Raw genomic sequence first — 19,668 nt, 5'->3', positions numbered from 1 at the left:
TCCACACCCTCTCCAGCATTTATTGTTTCTAGATTTTTTGATGATGGCCATTCTGACTGGTAAAATTTACTTAAATCTTTATACTACTACCACAGGGATTTTACCTTACAGATATTCTTAAAGGAAAGACAATAAAATGTAAGTCCTTTATGAATAGCTATTTTAAGATATTAAAATTTTAACAGTTTAATCTTATATTATTAAATAAATTTACCTTTTACTTTTCTAAAGCCTGTTTATTCTTGGTACTTGAAAGAACTAGGATAAATCTACCCAACTGTATTTTGTGGTCTTTGCTTGGGGCTTGTTGAATTCCTTAGATTGTTGGTTTTATAGTTTTCACCAAATTTGGAAAATTTTGGCTATAATTTCCTCAAATATTGTTTTTCTGCTCCTTGCACAACCACCCACCTAACCTGTGACAGATATGCTGTGTGAGTGGAAAATAAACATTTGTTGTTCTAACAAAAAATTCAGAAGATTCTGGTATGGTCTGTTGCCACAGCATAACTTCTAACCCGAATGATGTATTGATACTTTCTGACCTATGATGGTTCAGGCAGGGCAGGGAACTATTTCCCTTCCTCCTGGTAGAGAAGGCTACCATCTCTTTGAACTTTACGTGGGCTCTCTCACCTCTATCAATTTAATTACAACACCATAACTTTTTCTTGACTCTCCTAGAACTCAGTCTGAATTGATTATGAAATTTACTTCTGGAAGATCCACTAGTTAGCTCTATTGCTAGTCTAAAAAATCCATCTTTAACATTTAATTCCAATTTGAGTTCTCTTAAAATATTACTATTAATTTCAAGAATAAACTTTTATCCCCAAATGATTCTATACAGAGAAGCAAAGAAATGGCAGGATGTCAAGCTGTTGAATTATACTACCTTTTATTTCTTCATTTTATCTAGGCAGTAATCATTTAAAAATGTTCCCAATAACATCCCCTCCCACTAAGAAACTGGTTTGTGCCCCAAGATTCTTTATTTGAATGTCATAAATATGTATTCTTGGGAGTACTGTAAAGAAAACTGCCTCAGAGTAGTCCAGCTCTAAAGTTGTTTGCCAACTCTCACTTCTTAATGGAAATGCAAATGGAGATAAAAAAGGAATAAAATGCTAGGTTTATGGATCTAATGTAAGGAATAATCAGCACAAAACTATAACCACATTCTGTTCTCTCCTTGACACAATGAGAAGAGAGGATCAGAAAAACCCTTCCGATAACGTTTTAGGGAGAATCAATAAAGTGATCCTGTGATTGATACTCATTAGACGGAATGTCCTCATGTTCTATATGTAAATGTCTGGTAATTATATATGACTTGTATAAAACTAATGATGTAAACTATACTACTTTTATTTATTATACTGCTAAACACTAATATGACTTTTGGAAATATAAACTCATATATACTTCCTTACCTGGGATTGGAACAAGGTACTCTTTGAGTGTTCACATTATCACATAAGGGTTCTCCTCCATGGTAGATACCTGTTCGAACATAGATCTAAGGAAAATAAAAAGTTATGTGTATACACATACATATATATATATATATGTATATATACACACGCACACATACATACTAGACCAGACCAATATTAAACATTATCAAAACAATGTAACTGATAAGAATGAGAGAATCAACTAAAGTTTCTGTTCAGATGTAGCTTTTCTTTTCTCTTTTTCTTCACATGTATAGTAAATTAATACTGATGCAGATTCTTCACCAAAATGTACTGCTGCCTTCAGGTGGACTTACACTATTAAAAATCAAGATAGGCCCACAATCCCTTTAGGCCAGGTATGTAATTCAGAGTTTTTCATATTTTAGAAAGATAAATTGGTACATATACTAAATATTACTTAGTACTCTTGGCAGTTAAAGCAGCACTCCATAAAGAAATTAATATTTCTGCAATAAAACATTTGGATATTTACACTAAGTGGGATAAATAAAGACTGTAAAAAACCTCGCTTCAGGTTAGGTCAGGTTTTCCTGCCAAATGAATTCTGTAAAAGTTTGGTTTTAAGAGCTTAGAATTATGGGTATTAGAATTATTAAAATTAGGGATATTAGAATTACAGAAAATGATTATAAGCTGAGGTAGATGTTTTCTAGCCAGCTGAAAACATACTGCAGGTCAACAGATTATTATATACTTCAATAAAAAAGATTTATATAAAATAATTTATATACAATAATAAACATCAACACTTGACCTTACCTTGTCAATGTCTCGAATATTTACATTCACATAGGTTGCACAAAGAATTTTTATCCTAAGTGCACTATTTATAACCCAAAGGGATTTTGTAGATGTTTCTCCATTCATATATGGTGTAGCTGTGGAGATGCGTCTGGAATAAGATGGCATTGTAAAACAGTCCATTGGCAGTTGAGAGTAGAGGCTTTCTTTAGCCATCAGCATCAAATTGGGCATCCTCCCAAGCATTATACAGCTTCTTATATACTGTAAGAGATTAAGGTGGGAGGAGAGAAGGCATTTCTTGTAAGGTTTTTCATTTTAAAGGCAACATATAAGAGTACTATGAGAATTTACATACTAATCTGCAAAGGTAATTTAAAAAATCAAACATTATAGACACATTTCTTAGCAGTTGCTATATTTATAACATTTTAAAAACTAACATTTGGGAGTTAGGTTTTAGCACAGATAAACCAAACACATCTTGGAATATAAATTGTATAAAAGAAAAGAAAAACAAAGGTCAGCTTTTTAGACTGTAGTTCTACCTTTAACTGGAAGGAAAAAGAAAGAAAAGAAAAAAGGAATTAAAAATAAGGATAAGAAGATACTCATTATGAAAACACTAGATATTAGAATTACAGAAAAGGACTATAAGCTGAGGTAGATGTTTTCTAGCCAACTGAAAACATACTGCAGGTGCTTGTTAAAGGAAAAGCAACATCATTTAGGAAGCCTCTGCCATTCAATCTATTAAGTCATACTGATGTCAAATCCAAGAGCTGCTGCCCACTTGTTCTTCTGTCCCAACATTTCTTGAGAAATATTTGTTTTGTTAAAAAAAAAACAGAACAAAAAAACCCAAAAACCACAAAGAGAGGAGACTAATAAAATTATGGAATATGTTTTAAAAAATATTAAAATGCATTGGTTTGAACTCTGAAATGGTAGTTAGGATAGATTTTCAAGCAACTGTACACATATTACAAAAACCTATTTTCTTACCCATAAGCCCTACTATACTGTAAGCAACCTAAAAGCCAGAACCATGTCTTGCTTGGTATTGTAAATCAGCACTTGACATATGCTTGGTACAAATACAGTTGCTTCTTATAGGTATTTATTTAATGAATAGAAATAGAGAGTAGGGAAGTATTTATAGTACACCTTTATCAACTATAGATCATGGATTTTTTGAAATGTTTATTTTAATTCCTTCTAGTGCCACTGCTTGGGAGGGGATAAAAATCATTAAATACCCCATATTTGGGGATTACTATAACTGCCAACTTTTTTTTTTTTTGACAAAGAACACATTTACCTTATTGCTTACACTGCCTATTCAAATGAACACAACAAACCCTTTTTAAAAAAAGTAAGGCACATGAAAAGCCTTTTGGGCAAGTTCCATGTTATTTAAAATTCCTATTGGCTATAAAAGTATTTCCACTATAGAACTGGACCTATCCAGAAAAGCACACGATGCATTTTTTGCATGTAGAATACCTGAAGCATTATTATATCTTACCTCATGGCACAATTAAACAGTCACCAAATCAAATGTTTGTATCTGAATAATGACATATCTATTGTTACAATTGTAAAACATTAATCAGCTTACCCATATATGTAGTCAGGTCCCCAAATATTAATTATATAAAATCTAAAAGAATAGCATCTGTCGTCTCAAATTCATCAGTCTCTCAAATTAAATATAGTGTAAAAAATAAACTTATTGATCTATTTACTAATATTAATTATTTAATTTTGGGAATTCCCTGGCAGTCCAGCGGTTAGGACTTGGCACTTTCACTGCTGGAGCGCGGGTTCAGTCCCTGATGGGGGAACTAAGATCCCGTAAGCTGTGCAGCACAGCCAAAAAAAATTTGTTTTTAATTTTCAAAAACTATGTCCTAAATACAGATACCAGTTCCCAATGTGATTACCTTTTAAATTTAAAAGTAAGATCTTTGAAACTTGTTACTCACCTTATACTGACTCAGAGGATATTTTTCTAGGAAGTATTCGTCACATCCACACACTTTTAAAATATACTTGCCCTGATATTCTAAAACACAGAGTTTTAGTTGTTCAGATGATAGCAACATACTTCGAGTTTTTTTCCTGATTGCTTCAGCAATTACTTGTTCTGGCACACAGTCATGGTTGATTTTCAGAGTATACTTCTGCTTGTCATTATTTGGAGAAACTATTACCCAAATCACCACTATTATTTGCCCTATAATAGGAAAATAATATTAGATGCAGTCACCACATATATTTCATTTTTCAAGAGACAAATTTCCAAAAGTATGCACTAACCATAATGACTTATAATCAACCTTAATTAAATACAGGTAAATATCAGGTAGAATGACCAAATCTTCAAATCTGATAGGGCTGCCAAACCATGCCCAAACCTCATGTTTTAAGGCAAGCACACAAAACTGTGACTACTGTGTGTCTCAATTACCTGAGACCAAGCTAATTTCCATTCTAAACTACATGACATACTTCACAGATACAACCCCTGTGAAGAGTGACTTATGATGGCATCAAAGGTTCAATAGTACCTTAAGTAGAAGAGTTTCTGGGAACTGTGGGAAAGAATCATGGAGATTTAAAGAAAGATGCTGAATCAGAATGAGAGAAAAGATGGGGGAGGAAGGGGAAAAAAATAAATTTTCTATTTTTTTTCCTTTTAAGAAGAATAATTAAGCTTTAAGCTGGGGGACCAAAAAAAAAAAAAATAATGAAAATGAAAAGATTAAAACTATGTTAGAGTCGTGTAGGTATCCAGAGTAAAATTCTTTCAAACTTTCTATATGTTGGAAATATTTCATAAATAGTGGGGAAAAATAAAAAGAGCATTCCATTTTAAAAAGTATGCTAAAGTAGAAATGAATTTTTAAAAAATTTCTTTATTTTCTTTATTTATTTTTGGCTGTGCTGGGTCTTTGCTCTGTGTGCAGGCTTTCTCTAGTTGCGGCGAGTGGGAGCCACTCTTCGTTGTGGTGCGCGGGCCTTTCACTGCAGTGGCCCCTCTCATGGAGCACAGACTCCAGGCACACAGGCTTCAGCACTTGCAGCCTGTGGGGCTCAGCAGTTGTGGCCTGTGGGCTCCAGAGCGCAGACTCAGCAGTTGTGGCACGTGGGCCCAGCCACTCTGCAGCATGTGGGATCTTCCCGGACCAGGGCTTGAACCCGTGTCCCCTGCATTGGCAGGCGGATTCTCAACCACTGCACCACCAAGGAAGCCCAGAAATGAACTTTTAATGAAGACCTTATGTTATATAAGCATTAAACTACTTTGAAAAATATGTCTAAAATAGTGATAAGATGTCTTAATTTATTCTACTGAGAGAATATTATATTTAATAGTGTATTAAGTTAACCTATTCTATAACTTTCAATTAAAAACTTCACTTTGTTATTCTGAAAAATACAAATATTTATCTGACACAATATTTTTATTTCTAAAACAATTAGTTTATATATTCTCATGTACACTTAATTCTAGAAATTGATATATTGTCAAAAGTCGACATATATTATCATTCACTATGATCAGAGTTAAATACTGCATCTAACATTAAGATTAGGAAATTTACTTTTTCTTTGCATATAGTAAGAATGTGTGACATTTCCCCAAAATTTCATAAAATATTTCTATTTATACTTATTTTTATTTGTAAAAAGATAATCAGCTATAATTCTGTAACAGTGAATTTCAAACTCAATGCTTTTTTTTTTTCAGTTTTATTCTGAGATAAACAATTCACCAAGGGATCAGCACCATATGCACACATTCATTCAATCAATCACTACTTACTGCACACAAGTTGTGTACCTGAAAAAAAAGACAACCCTCAGAATGGGAGAAAATATTTGCAAATGAATCAACGGACAAAGGATTAATCTCCAAAATATACAAACAGCTCATGTAGCTCAATATCAAAAAAGCAAACAACCCAATCTAAAAATGGGTGGAAGACCTAAATAGACATTTCACCAAAGAAGACATACAGATGGCCAAGAGGCACATGAAAAGATGCTCAACATCACTAATTATTAGAGAAATGCAAATCAAAACTACAATGAGGTATCACCTCACACTGGTTAGAATGGGCATCATCAGAAAATCAACAAACAATAAATGCTGGAGAGGGTGCAGAGAAAAGGGAATCCTCTTGCACTGTTGATACAGCTACTATGGAGAACAGTAGGAAGGTTCCTCAAAAAACTAAAGAAAGAATTACCATATGACCCAGCAATCCCACTACTGGACATATACCCAGAGAAAACAATAATTCAAAAAGACACACGTGCCCCAATGTTCATAGCAGCACTATTTACAATAGCCAGGTCATGGAAGCAACCTAAATGTCCATCGACAGACGAATGGATAAAGAAGATGTGGTATATATATACAATGGAATATTACTCAGCCATAAAAAGGAATGAAATTGGGTCATTTGTAGAGACCTGGATGGACCTAGAGACTGTCATACAGGGTGAAGTAAGTCAGAAAGAGAAAAACAAATATTGTATATTAATGCATATATGCAGAATCTAGAAAAATGGTACCGAAGAACCAGTTTGCAAGGCAGAAATAGAGACACAGATGTAGAGAACAAATGTATGGATGCCAAGGGGGGAAAGTGGGGGATGAGGGTGGGATGAACTGGGAGATTGGGATTGACATATATACACTAATATGTATAAAATAGATAACTAATAAGAACCTGCTGTATAGCACAGGGAACTCCATTTCGCTGTACAGCAGAAACTAACACAACATTGTAAAACAACTATACCCCAATAAAAAATAAGTAAATAAATTCAATTATAAAGAAAATACAGCACACAAAGTATTACACATTTCATGAGGACACACACAAATAAAATAATTCAAGATTTAAAAAAAAAAAGTTGTGTACTTGGCACTCAGCTATATGTTGTCAGTAAAGCATTCCCTGCCTTCAAGAAGCTTATCATCTAGCTAGGATAAAAAGACTGTACGGGGATTCCCTGGTGGCGCAGTGGTTGAGAGTCCGCCTGCCCAAGCATGGGACATGGGTTCGTGCCCTGGTCCGGGAGGATCCCACATGCTGCGGAGCAGCTGGGCCCCCCCCCCAAAAAAAGACTGTACAAAGATATACGCACAGATAAAAGTTTTCACTACAGTGACCAATTATGGTAGATTTACAATTTTCTTACCTTTATCCAATTTATTATATATGTGCTTTGGCAGTTCTGGTGAAGATTCTACATTTGGAGGATAGACATACATTGCTCTACTATGCGGTGAATTGAGATCCCTAAGATCCACAGCTTCTTTACAAACATTGAGAATATTTCTTCGGAAGTCCTGTACTTCTGGATCTTTAACCATATCGAATTCACACACTGGCATGCCAATAGCAAAACCTTAAAAAAATTATATAGAGAATATAACATTCTGTTAAACACACAGTAAGACCATGTTTATTGTAAATAGGGAACTTGGTAGGTATGGAAGATCACAATAAAGAAGTTTCTCTTTGTTAATAAAATTTTTGATGAATACATATAGTAAGAATTGACAAGATCGCAAATACTTTTAACATATAAAATATGATCTGTTTGGCAATTTGGAGCAAAGGTAGCAAACATTATTCATATCAATTATTTTTTAAAAGACAAAACAAAACTGGGATATAACAAATATAAATCGTCCCTACAAATGATACTTCTTAAAGAAAACTTTACAGAATAATACCAAGGTGTTAAAAACAGTTCCTCAGCCTAACAGTCAAAAAAACTTTAGATTTGTCATGATTTTTATTTTGAAATCTATTTATTTAAGATTACAAAGGTAATTAACCAGTTCAGACAAAATATTTTACTAATGAGAAAATAGTTAAGCTTCATAGTTATTTGCATTTAGAATAGAATGACAAGGCCATTTCAAAATTTTATCATACCAATTTCTCGATTGAGGATCTTTTCTTCACGGTTGCCTACTGGTTCAATTACTTTTAAAAAGGGTTGAAAAAGCCGAAGGTCACAAAGTCGTCTTGTTTCATCAAAAAATTCTTCCCTTTCTGCTTCTTGGGTAACACTTACGAAAATGTAAGAAGATTCATCTTGAAGAAGTTGATGGAGAGGGTATTTTCTCGCTTCTTTAAATAGTTCATGCTTTATAGTTATTAATGTAGCCTCACGGAGGCATTCTAAAGTCACTATCATCCCATTTGGTAGTAAACATTCTACTAGGATTCTTGGGGGCATCAAGTGGATGCCCCACAGTTCACCTGATGATGGTCTTGGAGGCATTGTTCTGATCCTTTACAAGTTTTACATATAAAAGTACTTTAAGGAATTAGATGCGTGGCTGTCCCAAAGCAGAAATCTAAACCAAAGAAAGAAAACATATGTTAAAAGAGAAACAACCATCAAAGAATACATTTATGGTATTACTAAATGCAAAAATTCATTTTCTGTAGTTTGAAATGATTAGGGTAAGTAATTACAATTCATCTTAGATTGTTGCTCCTAATTAGGCTAGAAGAACTGATTCCAAAGCAGAAATTAGAAAAAAAAAAAATCACTTGTATTTAATAAATTCATTCAATAAAAAAAAGTTTTATTTGAATGGACTTTTAAAGTCAGTTCTTAACAAGACAGAGCTGGGGCTATGGAGAGAATAAATAGTAAGTTGCAACTGAAACCAAAATTCCCGTAATATATCATTCTTTTCTATTTTATGGAGCAACAGAATTTGGGCTGGAAAGGCTCTTTTAGATCATGGGTCCATTGTTTTTATTTTACAGATGAGTAAAGTAAAGGCTAGAGAAGTCAAATCCTTTTGCTTTTACACCCCTACTTCCACCCTATGGTAACTAGAATTTACATAGCTTAGTCTTTTTTTCTTTCTTAAGAAAGAAAAATCATTGTAATTTCCTTTTTTGTATTGATTATTGTCTAAGTGATATCTTAGACCATATCTAAGTTTTTTTTTTGTTTTGGTTTTTTTCGGTACGCGGGCCTCTCACTGTTGTGGCCTCTCCCGTTGCAGAGCATAGGTTCTGGACGCGCAGGTTCAGCGGCCATGGCTCACGGGCCCAGCTGCTCCGCGGCATGTGGGATCCTTCCGGACCGGGGCACGAACTGGTGTCCCCTGCATCGGCAGGCGGACTCCCAACCACTGCGCCACCAGGGAAGCCCTAAGTATTTTAAGTATAATTAAATTTACTTAAGTATAAAGCTTAAGTATAATAAGCTTTTAAGTATAATTTAGTTATATATTCACTATAATGTAAAGTGTCATCAATGCATTTTCCTTGATATAATGATGAATTTGCAATGATCCATCCCTTTTATCAAATAACCCAGTCCTAATACTTCTGATTGAAATGAACTGATCTACATATCCAATGACTCTTTTTGTCAGTATAATGTTCCAACACACTGTGTTAAGCACTTATATTATTTGGAAAAATATTAAGTATTATTACAATCTGAAGCCCTCATTTATTTTAGATGTCAACAACCTTAGGGGTTCCTTTGGAAGATACTGTCAAAACCCACAAAACAAAATTTTATTTCTTGCTGTTTATATTTTCTTTTATTCAGTAAGCTAAACTGTAAAGATATAAGAAAAAATAAGGTCTGAGATATTAAGAAAATAAAGAAGAAATAAAAGTTAAGCAAGAGGAATGAATCAAAAAAGAGCCCAGATAACTTACGTATTCAATTACTCTATCAGGCACTGTAGACAATAGCTATAAATGACACTTTGTTTATTCACCAAAAATGTATTGATGTTGTCCCCAGGACCATGTTAGGTGCTGGGAATATGATGATAAGTAAGACAGGCATGGCCCTTGCTCTCACAAGACAAAGTCAAGAGTGTGAAGGTTATGTGTATATGGGTGTGGGGTAATAAATTCACAGGTACAAAACAGAAAAAAAATGTTCTCATGAAGTGCCAGGTGCTATAAAAGCACATAGAGTGGTCACCTAACTTAATGGAAGTTGGAGTGGGAAAGTTTTCCATAGGAGGTAACATATAAACTAAATTCTTTAGGGATAAGCTGGAGCTGAACAAACACAGTGAGAAAGAGGTGAGGAGCACGATATATCTAATCCAGAAACCTATCTCTGACTCCTTTATGTCATGCTCACCAACAGCTAATCCATCAACCAATTCTGTTAATTCTATATCCTGAATCTCTTAGTACCTTGGGTCGGGCCACTACTATTTCTTGTCTGGACCACTGCAAAGGCCTAAATGTAAGTCTTACTACATCTACATTTGCCCCCTACAATCCATCTTTCTCCTCACAGGCAGTGCAACCTAGAGACAACAATAGAACCTATTTTGATCAGACATTTCTGCTGTACCCATTCTCAGTTGCAAACAAGTGTTTATGCTTCAGAGTTATAACATATGAAGGAGGTGAGGAGTGGAAATAGGAGAAATTTCAAGCCCTCTCCCTACCTCTGGAAATACAGAAATCAATTGAAAGACAATAAGGAATAAAAAATTATTTTTTAATACCTGAAAATATTTTCTTCAAATTTATAAAAGGGACTCACTGAAGTTATAGGATTTAAAATATAATTATCCTATTTTCTATACTCTTAAAAGAAAATTCATTGGCTAGCAAAAAGACCAGATGGATCAATCTGAGTGCATAATTATAAACTGACTTAAGCTAAGCTTTTTAAAAACATACAAAAAAATCTGAAGAATGCAAGGGAAAATGCCAAATGACTACTTTTAAATGATGATCTGCCTGCACAAAAAAGTTCAAACAAAAACAAAACCAAACCACAAACCACACTAAAACAGCAGCTGTGTTTATAGTTTTCTTTGTTGAATGGCACTAACTGATCTATGTTACGGAATCATGCGGGCAACTATTTTATATATAATAAATAACAACCCCCAGAGTCCCATATGTTTCCTAAGAATTAGCAAAAGAGAAGTCTAGTACAACAGGAGATCACTGATTCTAATCCTTATTCTACTATAGTATATTTATGGGCAATTAACAACTAGTAAATACTCAAGACATGCCCTTCTCATTAAGAGAATAAATGCAATCACAGCTATAAAACACTTGGCGGTCCTGGAAGGCAGGCACTGGTCGACACTCTGGTAGTACTATACAGAAGAGAGAGGAAGCTAACTTTGTCTTCTTCTGCCAGGCCTTATTCTGTTCAAACCACTACCTCAGAGCTCACAAGAACAGAAGTGTAGAAGAGGCAAATGGAGCTAACACTTAGTATTTAGTATGCATCTTGCACTTATGCAGGCAATAACCCTTTTGGTGTAGGTAATAACCATTTTACATATGAGAAAACCGAAGATCAGAGAAGTAAAGTTATTCGCCACCAGTAAATGTTAGATACGGATTTTGAATCCAGGTCTAGATGATTTCAAAGTGTACATTATAACCATGCTGCTATTTGGGCTTCAGTTATGGCAGGAATATTCACTGGTGGTAAATAAGAGAATGGGCTCTGAAGTTACACTGGATTCACATTCTGTCTGCCTTAGTTAATAGTTGTATGGCCTTGAGCAGTTTAATTCATCTCATGGCACCTTATATCACTCCCCACCCCTGCCACCCACTGCCCCAATTTGTTATGTTGGGATAATGGCATATACTTCATCAAACTGTGGTATTAGATGAGGTAATATATGAAAAACATGTAAGCAAAGAGACTGGCACACTGTAAGCACTCAAAAATGTTAAATATTATTAATAAACCTGTTAAGTATACCCATATTATCTTTTCAAGCTATTATGAATTATTCAGGACGAGCATCAGTTAGGGATGGGAAAAAGGAGCTTGGGTTCTTTTACAGAGGGAAGCAAGTAAATAAGGAGCTTCAGCTTCATAAAGCAGCGCCAGTGTCAAGTGCTGAAACTTGAAGGTAGCACTGGTATTGCAAGGCTCACAGATGAGTTTAGAATGTGGCTCAGATGCTGGTACTTTTGCAGCTGCTTCTAGTTCCCCAAACCCCTAGTATCCCCATTTAATTGGTACAGCTATTTATGGCTTAGGTGTGAGGAATCCTCCTTTTTGGAGAAATACTTGCTTGTGCCAGGTTCTAGGTTAAATAGTATGAAAACAATGGTAAATAGATGCTTTCTCTTTGGTTGTTTAGTTTACTGGGGAAAGACAAGACACAGGAACAACTTTAACAATGGAAAATTGTTATAAGACAGAATATGAACTTTGGAAAAGTCACAGGAAATCTCCAACTGCCTGAGGAGGCTAGGGAAGGCATCACAGAGGTAAAGTCTGAGTATTACAGATTAGTAGGGATTTTGCAGAGAAGAGGTGGCTTGGACATGGGAGAGCTAGACGAGGAGGGTGTTTTAGATTGCCACAAGAGTATGTGTGCAAAGTCACAGACCATGAAAGAATGCACCTTTTACCAGCAATACAAGCTGTTTTTATTACTTGAGTATGAAGTGCATGAGAATAGGTAGGATATGTGATAAAGAAGGAGGGGTGAGAGGTAGGCAGGGGCCAGAAAGGTGAGCAGACTCCATTTTAAGGAGTTTAAATTTTATGTAGTACACTCTAAGTAAAACAGAGTCTCTGAAGTATTTTGAACACAAGAATGACATGACATTTTTTTCATGATTTTTAAATTCAGATTTCTTTAAAAAATTGTTTTTAAATATAGGATATAACCAAATAAACATTAAACCAAGGTGTAAAAACTTTATCTTCTCAATTTCCCAAATTTGGAGGAAAATCCCTTAAGTTAAGAAATCAGAGTACGTAACGTTTTAAATAAATGGCCTTTACACTACAGAAAAAATTAAATGTTGATAAAGAAGGTGGAATTATCCAAACTTAAGGGCATAACCTATTTACAAAGAAAAACTTATCTGAAAAGCAGTAGAGGGGGATAAATCACTCTAAGATTAATATTTAAAATATGAATCTATGCAATTTGGAGGTCTGAGGTGACAAAAATGTATTTGTTAAAAAGAAAACACTTTAAGAGTCAAGGAACTACTCTATTGGGCTTTGGAGTTCAGAATGCCAGGACTAAATAGTCACATATTGACAAATCACAATTATTCAGAACTGTTAGGAAATAAATTGGTTTTGCTTATCCTAATTTTTTTTTAAATTTTATTTATTTATTTATTTTTGGCTGTGTTGGGTCTTCATTTCTGTGCGTTGACTTTCTGTAGTTGCGGCGAGCGGGGGCCACCCTTCATCGCGGTGCACAGGCCTCTCACTGTCGCGGCCTCTCTTGTTGCGGAGCACAAGCTCCAGACGCGCAGGCTCAGCAGTTGTGGCTCAGGGGCCTAGTTGCTCCGCGGCACGTGGGATCCTCCCAGACCAGGGCTCGAACCCGTGTCCCCTGCATTGGCAGGCAGATTCTCAACCACTGTGCCACCAGAGAAGCCCTATCCTAATTTTTAAATATATCTAATAATGAGTTATTTCAACTGGGGCAGTTCTGTTTTCCTAAAAGAGTATATATAAATATATTTCACAACTTACCCTTTTCTTGATGAATTACAGTCCTCATTATAAAATGAACACTGTGCTATACGAAAATACAAGATAGCAAAGCTTTTCAGTATTACTGAGGAGTCTGAGGGTATTTCTGACCCTAAAACCAATGATCCCAGGGTGGAGACTGATTTAAAAACGCTCTCATCCCCTGGTTTTCTAGCAGTCAATGGTCACTTCTCAGCTGTGGCCAGACTGCCTTATGAGAGTAGCCTCCTGTTCTTCTGTTATTCATTTCTACTCAGCATCCACATTTGACCATCGTTTTCTAACAGTCTATTAGCTAAAGGCCAACAGACCAAATGATGATATGAGAACCTCTGCTTTATGAGGTTAGAACAAAACATGTAACAGATACCTTGCTGATCAGGGACTTCTGTTTACTTCCTTGTTCTGGTATTAAAATTACTGTTAAAAATTACTGTGCTTGGGCAGGAGGCACTGAAAGTCTTTTTTGTTCTTAGAAGGACTGAACCTGCATTTATGTCTTGGTAGGGGTTGGGTCTGTCTGCATTAGCAGTCCATGCGGGATGGATGAGATTGCTCAGCAGGAGTAAACACACCTTTAAGGACAAAATATGCAGCAGAAATGAACAGTAGAAAATAGTCTCAGACTCTCCACTGTCACTTGACCTTTATAGTGAAAGGCTTCTTACTTCAATGGGCAATTCAGTATTTTGAACACTTAGTGTGCACTTTCAGCCCAAAAAGACAATGACATTTTGACAATTTGTTTTTAACTCCTAAATTGAAAGCCTTTCTCCATTTATATTAAAATGTTATTTCCAGATTTCATCATTTAAGGCAAGGGTTGTCAAACTATGGCCCACAGGCCAAATCCAACTCACCACCTGCTTTTGTAAATAAAGTTTAATTGGAACACAGCCAATAAACCATGTTTACGTATTGTCAACGATGCTTTGGCACTACAACAGTAGAGTTGAGCAGGTGCTACAGAGACCATGTGGCCTGCAAAACCTAAGATATTTACTATCTGGCTTTTTACAGAAAAAGTTTGCTACCTCTGAAAAGGTATCAGAATTACTTGATAGCAACTGGAGAATTTTCTAAATGTACAATGGCTAATAAGTCATCCCAACCCTACCTTTACAACCACAACCCTATACTTTCAATCTAAGTACTTTGAAAACAAAAACAAAGACATTAATTTTAAGCCAGTGAAGTTAAAATCTTGAAATGCTGAAGTATCTCATAAGTCACTTAAATATTTTCAGTGTTAGGAGCTCACTAACTGATGTAGAAGTTTTTGTGAAGCACTTCTAAAGTTATTCCTAAAGGTTGTTATTCCTAAACTTCTTTATTCCAACAGTTCTGCCTTCTCTATCTCTGAACATATTGACAGAGATTAGAATTTTCCCTAGGTCTTTTAATCCCAATTCCTTTAACCATAATTCAGGTGAGACAGTTTGTTGTCATCTTCTTTGCCATCACTGGATGTGTTCTTTTGCTAATAATATTCATCTCAAAATGCAGCAACCAAAATCTAGTACAATACTCTAGAGTCAATATCACCAAGGCAGAGTATAGAAAACTATTAGTTGACTGTGGATTATGAGTCTCTATAAACACTGGCTAAGACAGCAGAGACCTTTTCTAACTTGATTACTTTAAAATATACATAAAGCATATCTTATATATTTTTAATTCAGATTTTAATTTCAGAAGTATATTATGTTTAAAATAGTTGTTTCTAAAATATCAATATTACATCTGCATCAGAAAGTCATTAAAAATAAGAAAGCTATTTTTAAGCGTACACTTGCAAACTTAGGGGATATCTATATGGACTCGATTGCAGCTTAATCACCCCAAACAGCCACAATTTGCTAAAATAAGCACCTTGTATTTTCTAGATATATAGGTCCCACAAATATAGAAGCTGCATAAATGTTGAATGACCAAAGGTTTTACAAACACCATTTTTTTATTTAACTGATACATTTAGCAAATGTTATCTGATTTCACTGACACATTTACAAATGTGTATCTGTTTAGACATATGTTGACATGATATTTTCTACCCTCATTCTCAGATAGGTCAACAGGAAAACATTAAAGTAGTTTTGTGGCTAACTCAGTTGCCACCGCTGCATCCCAGCTGCATCTATTTGCTCATTAAAACTTTTCTGTTTTTTTAAAAAATTACAAATGAACCTTTAGTTTATTTAGAACAAGAGAACAAAAACTTGCCTCTACACTTACTACAGAAATAACATGATTTAAATCTCAATAATTCCATGGTTTGATTAATCTCTTTAATATTTATTTCCAGAGTTAATTACTTCCTTTCTTAATGTTACCCAGCCTCTTATGTATTTCTATAACTGTACCTTAATACATTATTATTATATTATCTACATCCATGTTTGACTTCCTGATAGACTGTGAACTTTTCCAGGATAGGGTCTTTATTTGGGTCACTATAATCCTACAGCATAAATGAGTAAGTAGGAAAACTAATTTGTTGAAATTATCCCAGGGAAAATGTAACAAGGCCCTGAACAAAAGAGTGGTAGCAACAGTAATAAGCAAGAAAAGAGATAGACGAAGATACCTTGTAAAGGAAAATCAAAAGCACTGAGAGATCAATTGGATTTAAGGGATAAGAAACCATTTTAAACAAATTTCACTGCAGTGGTTATGCATGGGAAGCAAGTGTCTTTCAGTACAATTATTCTGAGCCCCAGTTAGGGCCTCTAAAATTCTCTTCCTCTAAGAGTCACTGAGCTGTTGTTGGAGTGAGTCCAAACAGACAGCTGTAATATACACGAGCTCTGGAAGGATGCGTATTATCCATTTCTTTCAAAGTGCTGTCCTTCACTAACCTTTACAAGCAGATCATGAGAAAACAGATTTAACTCATTATTTTAGTGATTCAGACAGACCTTAACAACTTCGGGTTGGAAAATCAAGTTCTCATGACCAGGATATAGAAAATTTAAATTCCTTTAGAAGGTGATGCAATTCATTTTCACTATTAAATTTGTAGTGCTATAAAAAAGGTGTTATGAAAATACATTTCAGAGATTTAATGCATTATATAACATAAGCGTTCCCTAACATGAGGTCCATAGATGGGCTTAGGAAGGGTCTTGCTAATGGATTTTTAAAATAATGACAATTAAGGTCTAGGTCAGCAATGTTTATACTGATGTTTTTTTTTAAAAAATAAATTTATTTTTGGCTGTGTTGGGTTTTCGTTTCTGCACGCGGGCTTTCTCTAGTTGCAGAGAGCGGGGGGTACTCTTTGTTGCGGTGCATGGGCTTCTCATTGCAGTGGCTTCTCTTGTTGCAGAGCATGGGCTTTAGGCATGCGGGCTTCAGTAGTTGTGGGACGCAGCCTCAGTAATTGTGGCTCTTGGGCTCAGCAGTTGTGGCTCGCAGGCTTTAGAGTTCAGACTCAGTAGTTGTGGTGCACGGACTTAGCTGCTCCGCGGCATGTGGGATCTTCCCGGACCAGGGCTCAAACCCGTGTCCCCTGCATTGGCAGGTGGATTCTTAACCACTGCACCACCAGGGAAGTCCCTCTACTGACAGATTTTTGATTATCAATAAATGTGAACAAATGTGTAGCAGAATCAAATGTGGTAAACAGGGACTTCCTTAGTGGTCCAACAGTTAAGAATCCCCCTTCCAATGCAGGGGACATGGGTTCAATTCCTGGTCGGGGAACTAAGATCCCACATGCCATGGGGCAACTAAGTCTGCACTGCAACTACTGAGCCCGTGCACGCTAGAGCCTGCGCGCCACAACTAGAAGAGAAGCCTGAGCGCTGCAACGAAGAGCCCACGTGCCGCAACTAAGACCTGCCGCAGCCAAGTAAATAAATAAAAAAACGCTTAACTAAAAAAAATGTGGTAAACAAACATAAGTCATTAATAAGGTGAAATACAGATTAATAAATATTTGATCTTAGATTAAATTATAATTTTCATATTTTATATAGATACATAAAGAAAACATACCAAATCTCAAAATATAGTCACTAATTTTCCCAATTTGAGCTTATAAAAATTCAAATTTTACTGTGTGATAGGATAAATTAAAATTTCTTAAAATTTAAGCTCAAAGGGGCCTAAATATTAATAGAGGTGAAAATTGGAAGGACAGGATTATGAAGTAAATATAGTTAAACAATGTGGAAAATACAGTAAGAGATATTTCATAGTAGCACACAATTTAATAGGACAAATGATTCCACACTGACAAAGTTTTCCAGAAAATATTTTTCTCATCTTTGTGAGGGAGTCAAGACAGATTATCACAGCTTCATGTAAAACAGGCAGCAGGCAGTCAGAAGTAAACTGTAAATCAGGTAACTCTAGAATTCCCATTCACTTAATGAATAATACTTCAAATAAAAAATACATTAATAGTTTGCCTTGTTTTTCTATTTGTAGAAAAGAGTAGTAAATTCCAATTCTTTGATTCCTCTTTATTAATCAGGCCACCTTGTGACTAATAGCAAGCATTGGTAACACAGGTGGACACGGTTAAGGGTGCCTCCTTCTGCCTAAAGAAACGAACAAAGCTAACCATTCCATAAAGAGAATCTAACCAGGTGACTTAAGCTTTAACATCTTAACACCTGTAACAAATGAATAACCAAGGAACCTGAAAATGTTTTAGAAACCTCTACGTTTTTTCAATTATGGTATTATTCAGTATTTAGTAGCATATATGAAAACAGTCTTATTTTAATGGCAGAGCAGAAATGGTCTAACCTGAGGGTTTTGCTTTGGTTCAGATCACTGCTCGCTCCATCACCCTCAGCTCTGCTGACCCTATGAAGAACTCTGCAATTATTAAGACTTCCCCAGGAGAGGAAATTTCAGTTTCTTTATTTGCACAAAGTGAAAAAAAAAGTTACTACCTCATAGTGATGTTATAAGAATTAAATGAGATAATACATGTAAAAAAATCCTTAGTATAGTGCTTGGAGCATAAAAATTCAATAAAGGTTCCCTCTTCTTATCTATTGGATCAATGCTATCTAGATCCACGTGTCCAGAAAGGGACACAACTTTATTGTTTCAGGCCTATTGTAAGGAGATGAAAGATATTTTTTTAAATGATTTAAAAAATATTTTTGATGCAGAATATTTTATTGATATATTTGATATCTGTACAGATGTCTCTGTCCCCATCTTTGTATTTGTCTCTGTATTCTTACTGAAACATGAAATTCCTAAAGGATGAGGCCTGTTTAACTCAGTCCGTACATTCTCAGCAGAGCATAAGCATCAAATGGTCATCTAACATATTTCAATAATGATAAAACACAAGAGACATAAGACAAAAGCAGCTGGAAATACAGAAATTCTTATTTTAGAATTATGCTATACATAATTTGTAAAATCTACTTCTTTAAGTTTACACATGAGATTCTACTGGTTTTTCTCATTTAAAGAAAAAGGAGGAAAATTGCAATGAATAATAGAAATAAAAATTCAAAGTCATGGTAACAAGTATTTTTGGTTCTTTGGACTGAAAAAAAATAATGACCAGTGAGGGAAAGCAAGAAGTAAAGGGGAATAAAATAGACCATACTATACCGACTTTCTCTTCATGTTAAAATAAATGCCTTTTAATTATATCTGGATTGACTGGAAATAAGCAGTGATGATCGATGATCTTTTGGGGCTAAAAACCAACAACATAGCTCATGTACATTTAGTAAGATACTATTTAGTTCACAGAAGCAATACTTAAAGGAAATTTGGTATAATGTAAAGGGTAATTTTTTAATGAGAAAAAAGATACTTTCCTTGAAAAATGGTTACAAAGTAGTATCTTTTATATACAGAGAGAAACAACTCTATATTTAAGTTTAGCAGCTGTATTTACATTTAAGAATCAAGAGTATACTTCAACACAACAGTG

General features: G+C 35.0%; 1 protein-coding gene across 2 annotated transcripts in view; it reads right to left on the bottom strand.

Moving 5' to 3' along the window:
• PIK3CA (phosphatidylinositol-4,5-bisphosphate 3-kinase catalytic subunit alpha) overlaps positions 1–19,668 on the bottom strand; it is a 106,235-nt gene that overhangs the window by 23,763 nt on the left and 62,804 nt on the right. For both annotated transcript variants that reach the window (XR_004483628.2, XM_004270521.4), the window contains exons 2-6: positions 8,189–8,616; positions 7,443–7,652; positions 4,211–4,461; positions 2,241–2,486; positions 1,434–1,519 (exon numbers count right to left, since the gene is read on the bottom strand). Coding sequence is in view for 1 of the 2 variants with exons in the window: in XM_004270521.4 (XP_004270569.1) it covers positions 1,434–1,519; positions 2,241–2,486; positions 4,211–4,461; positions 7,443–7,652; positions 8,189–8,540 (1,145 nt within the window). In the remaining variant the exon portion in view is untranslated. The remainder of the gene's footprint in view (positions 1–1,433; positions 1,520–2,240; positions 2,487–4,210; positions 4,462–7,442; positions 7,653–8,188; positions 8,617–19,668) is intronic.

This window comes from Orcinus orca, chromosome 5 (assembly GCF_937001465.1).
Source record: "Orcinus orca chromosome 5, mOrcOrc1.1, whole genome shotgun sequence".
NCBI classification, from domain to species: Eukaryota; Metazoa; Chordata; class Mammalia; order Artiodactyla; family Delphinidae; genus Orcinus; species Orcinus orca.
This window is presented reverse-complemented; position numbering and strand designations above follow the sequence as displayed.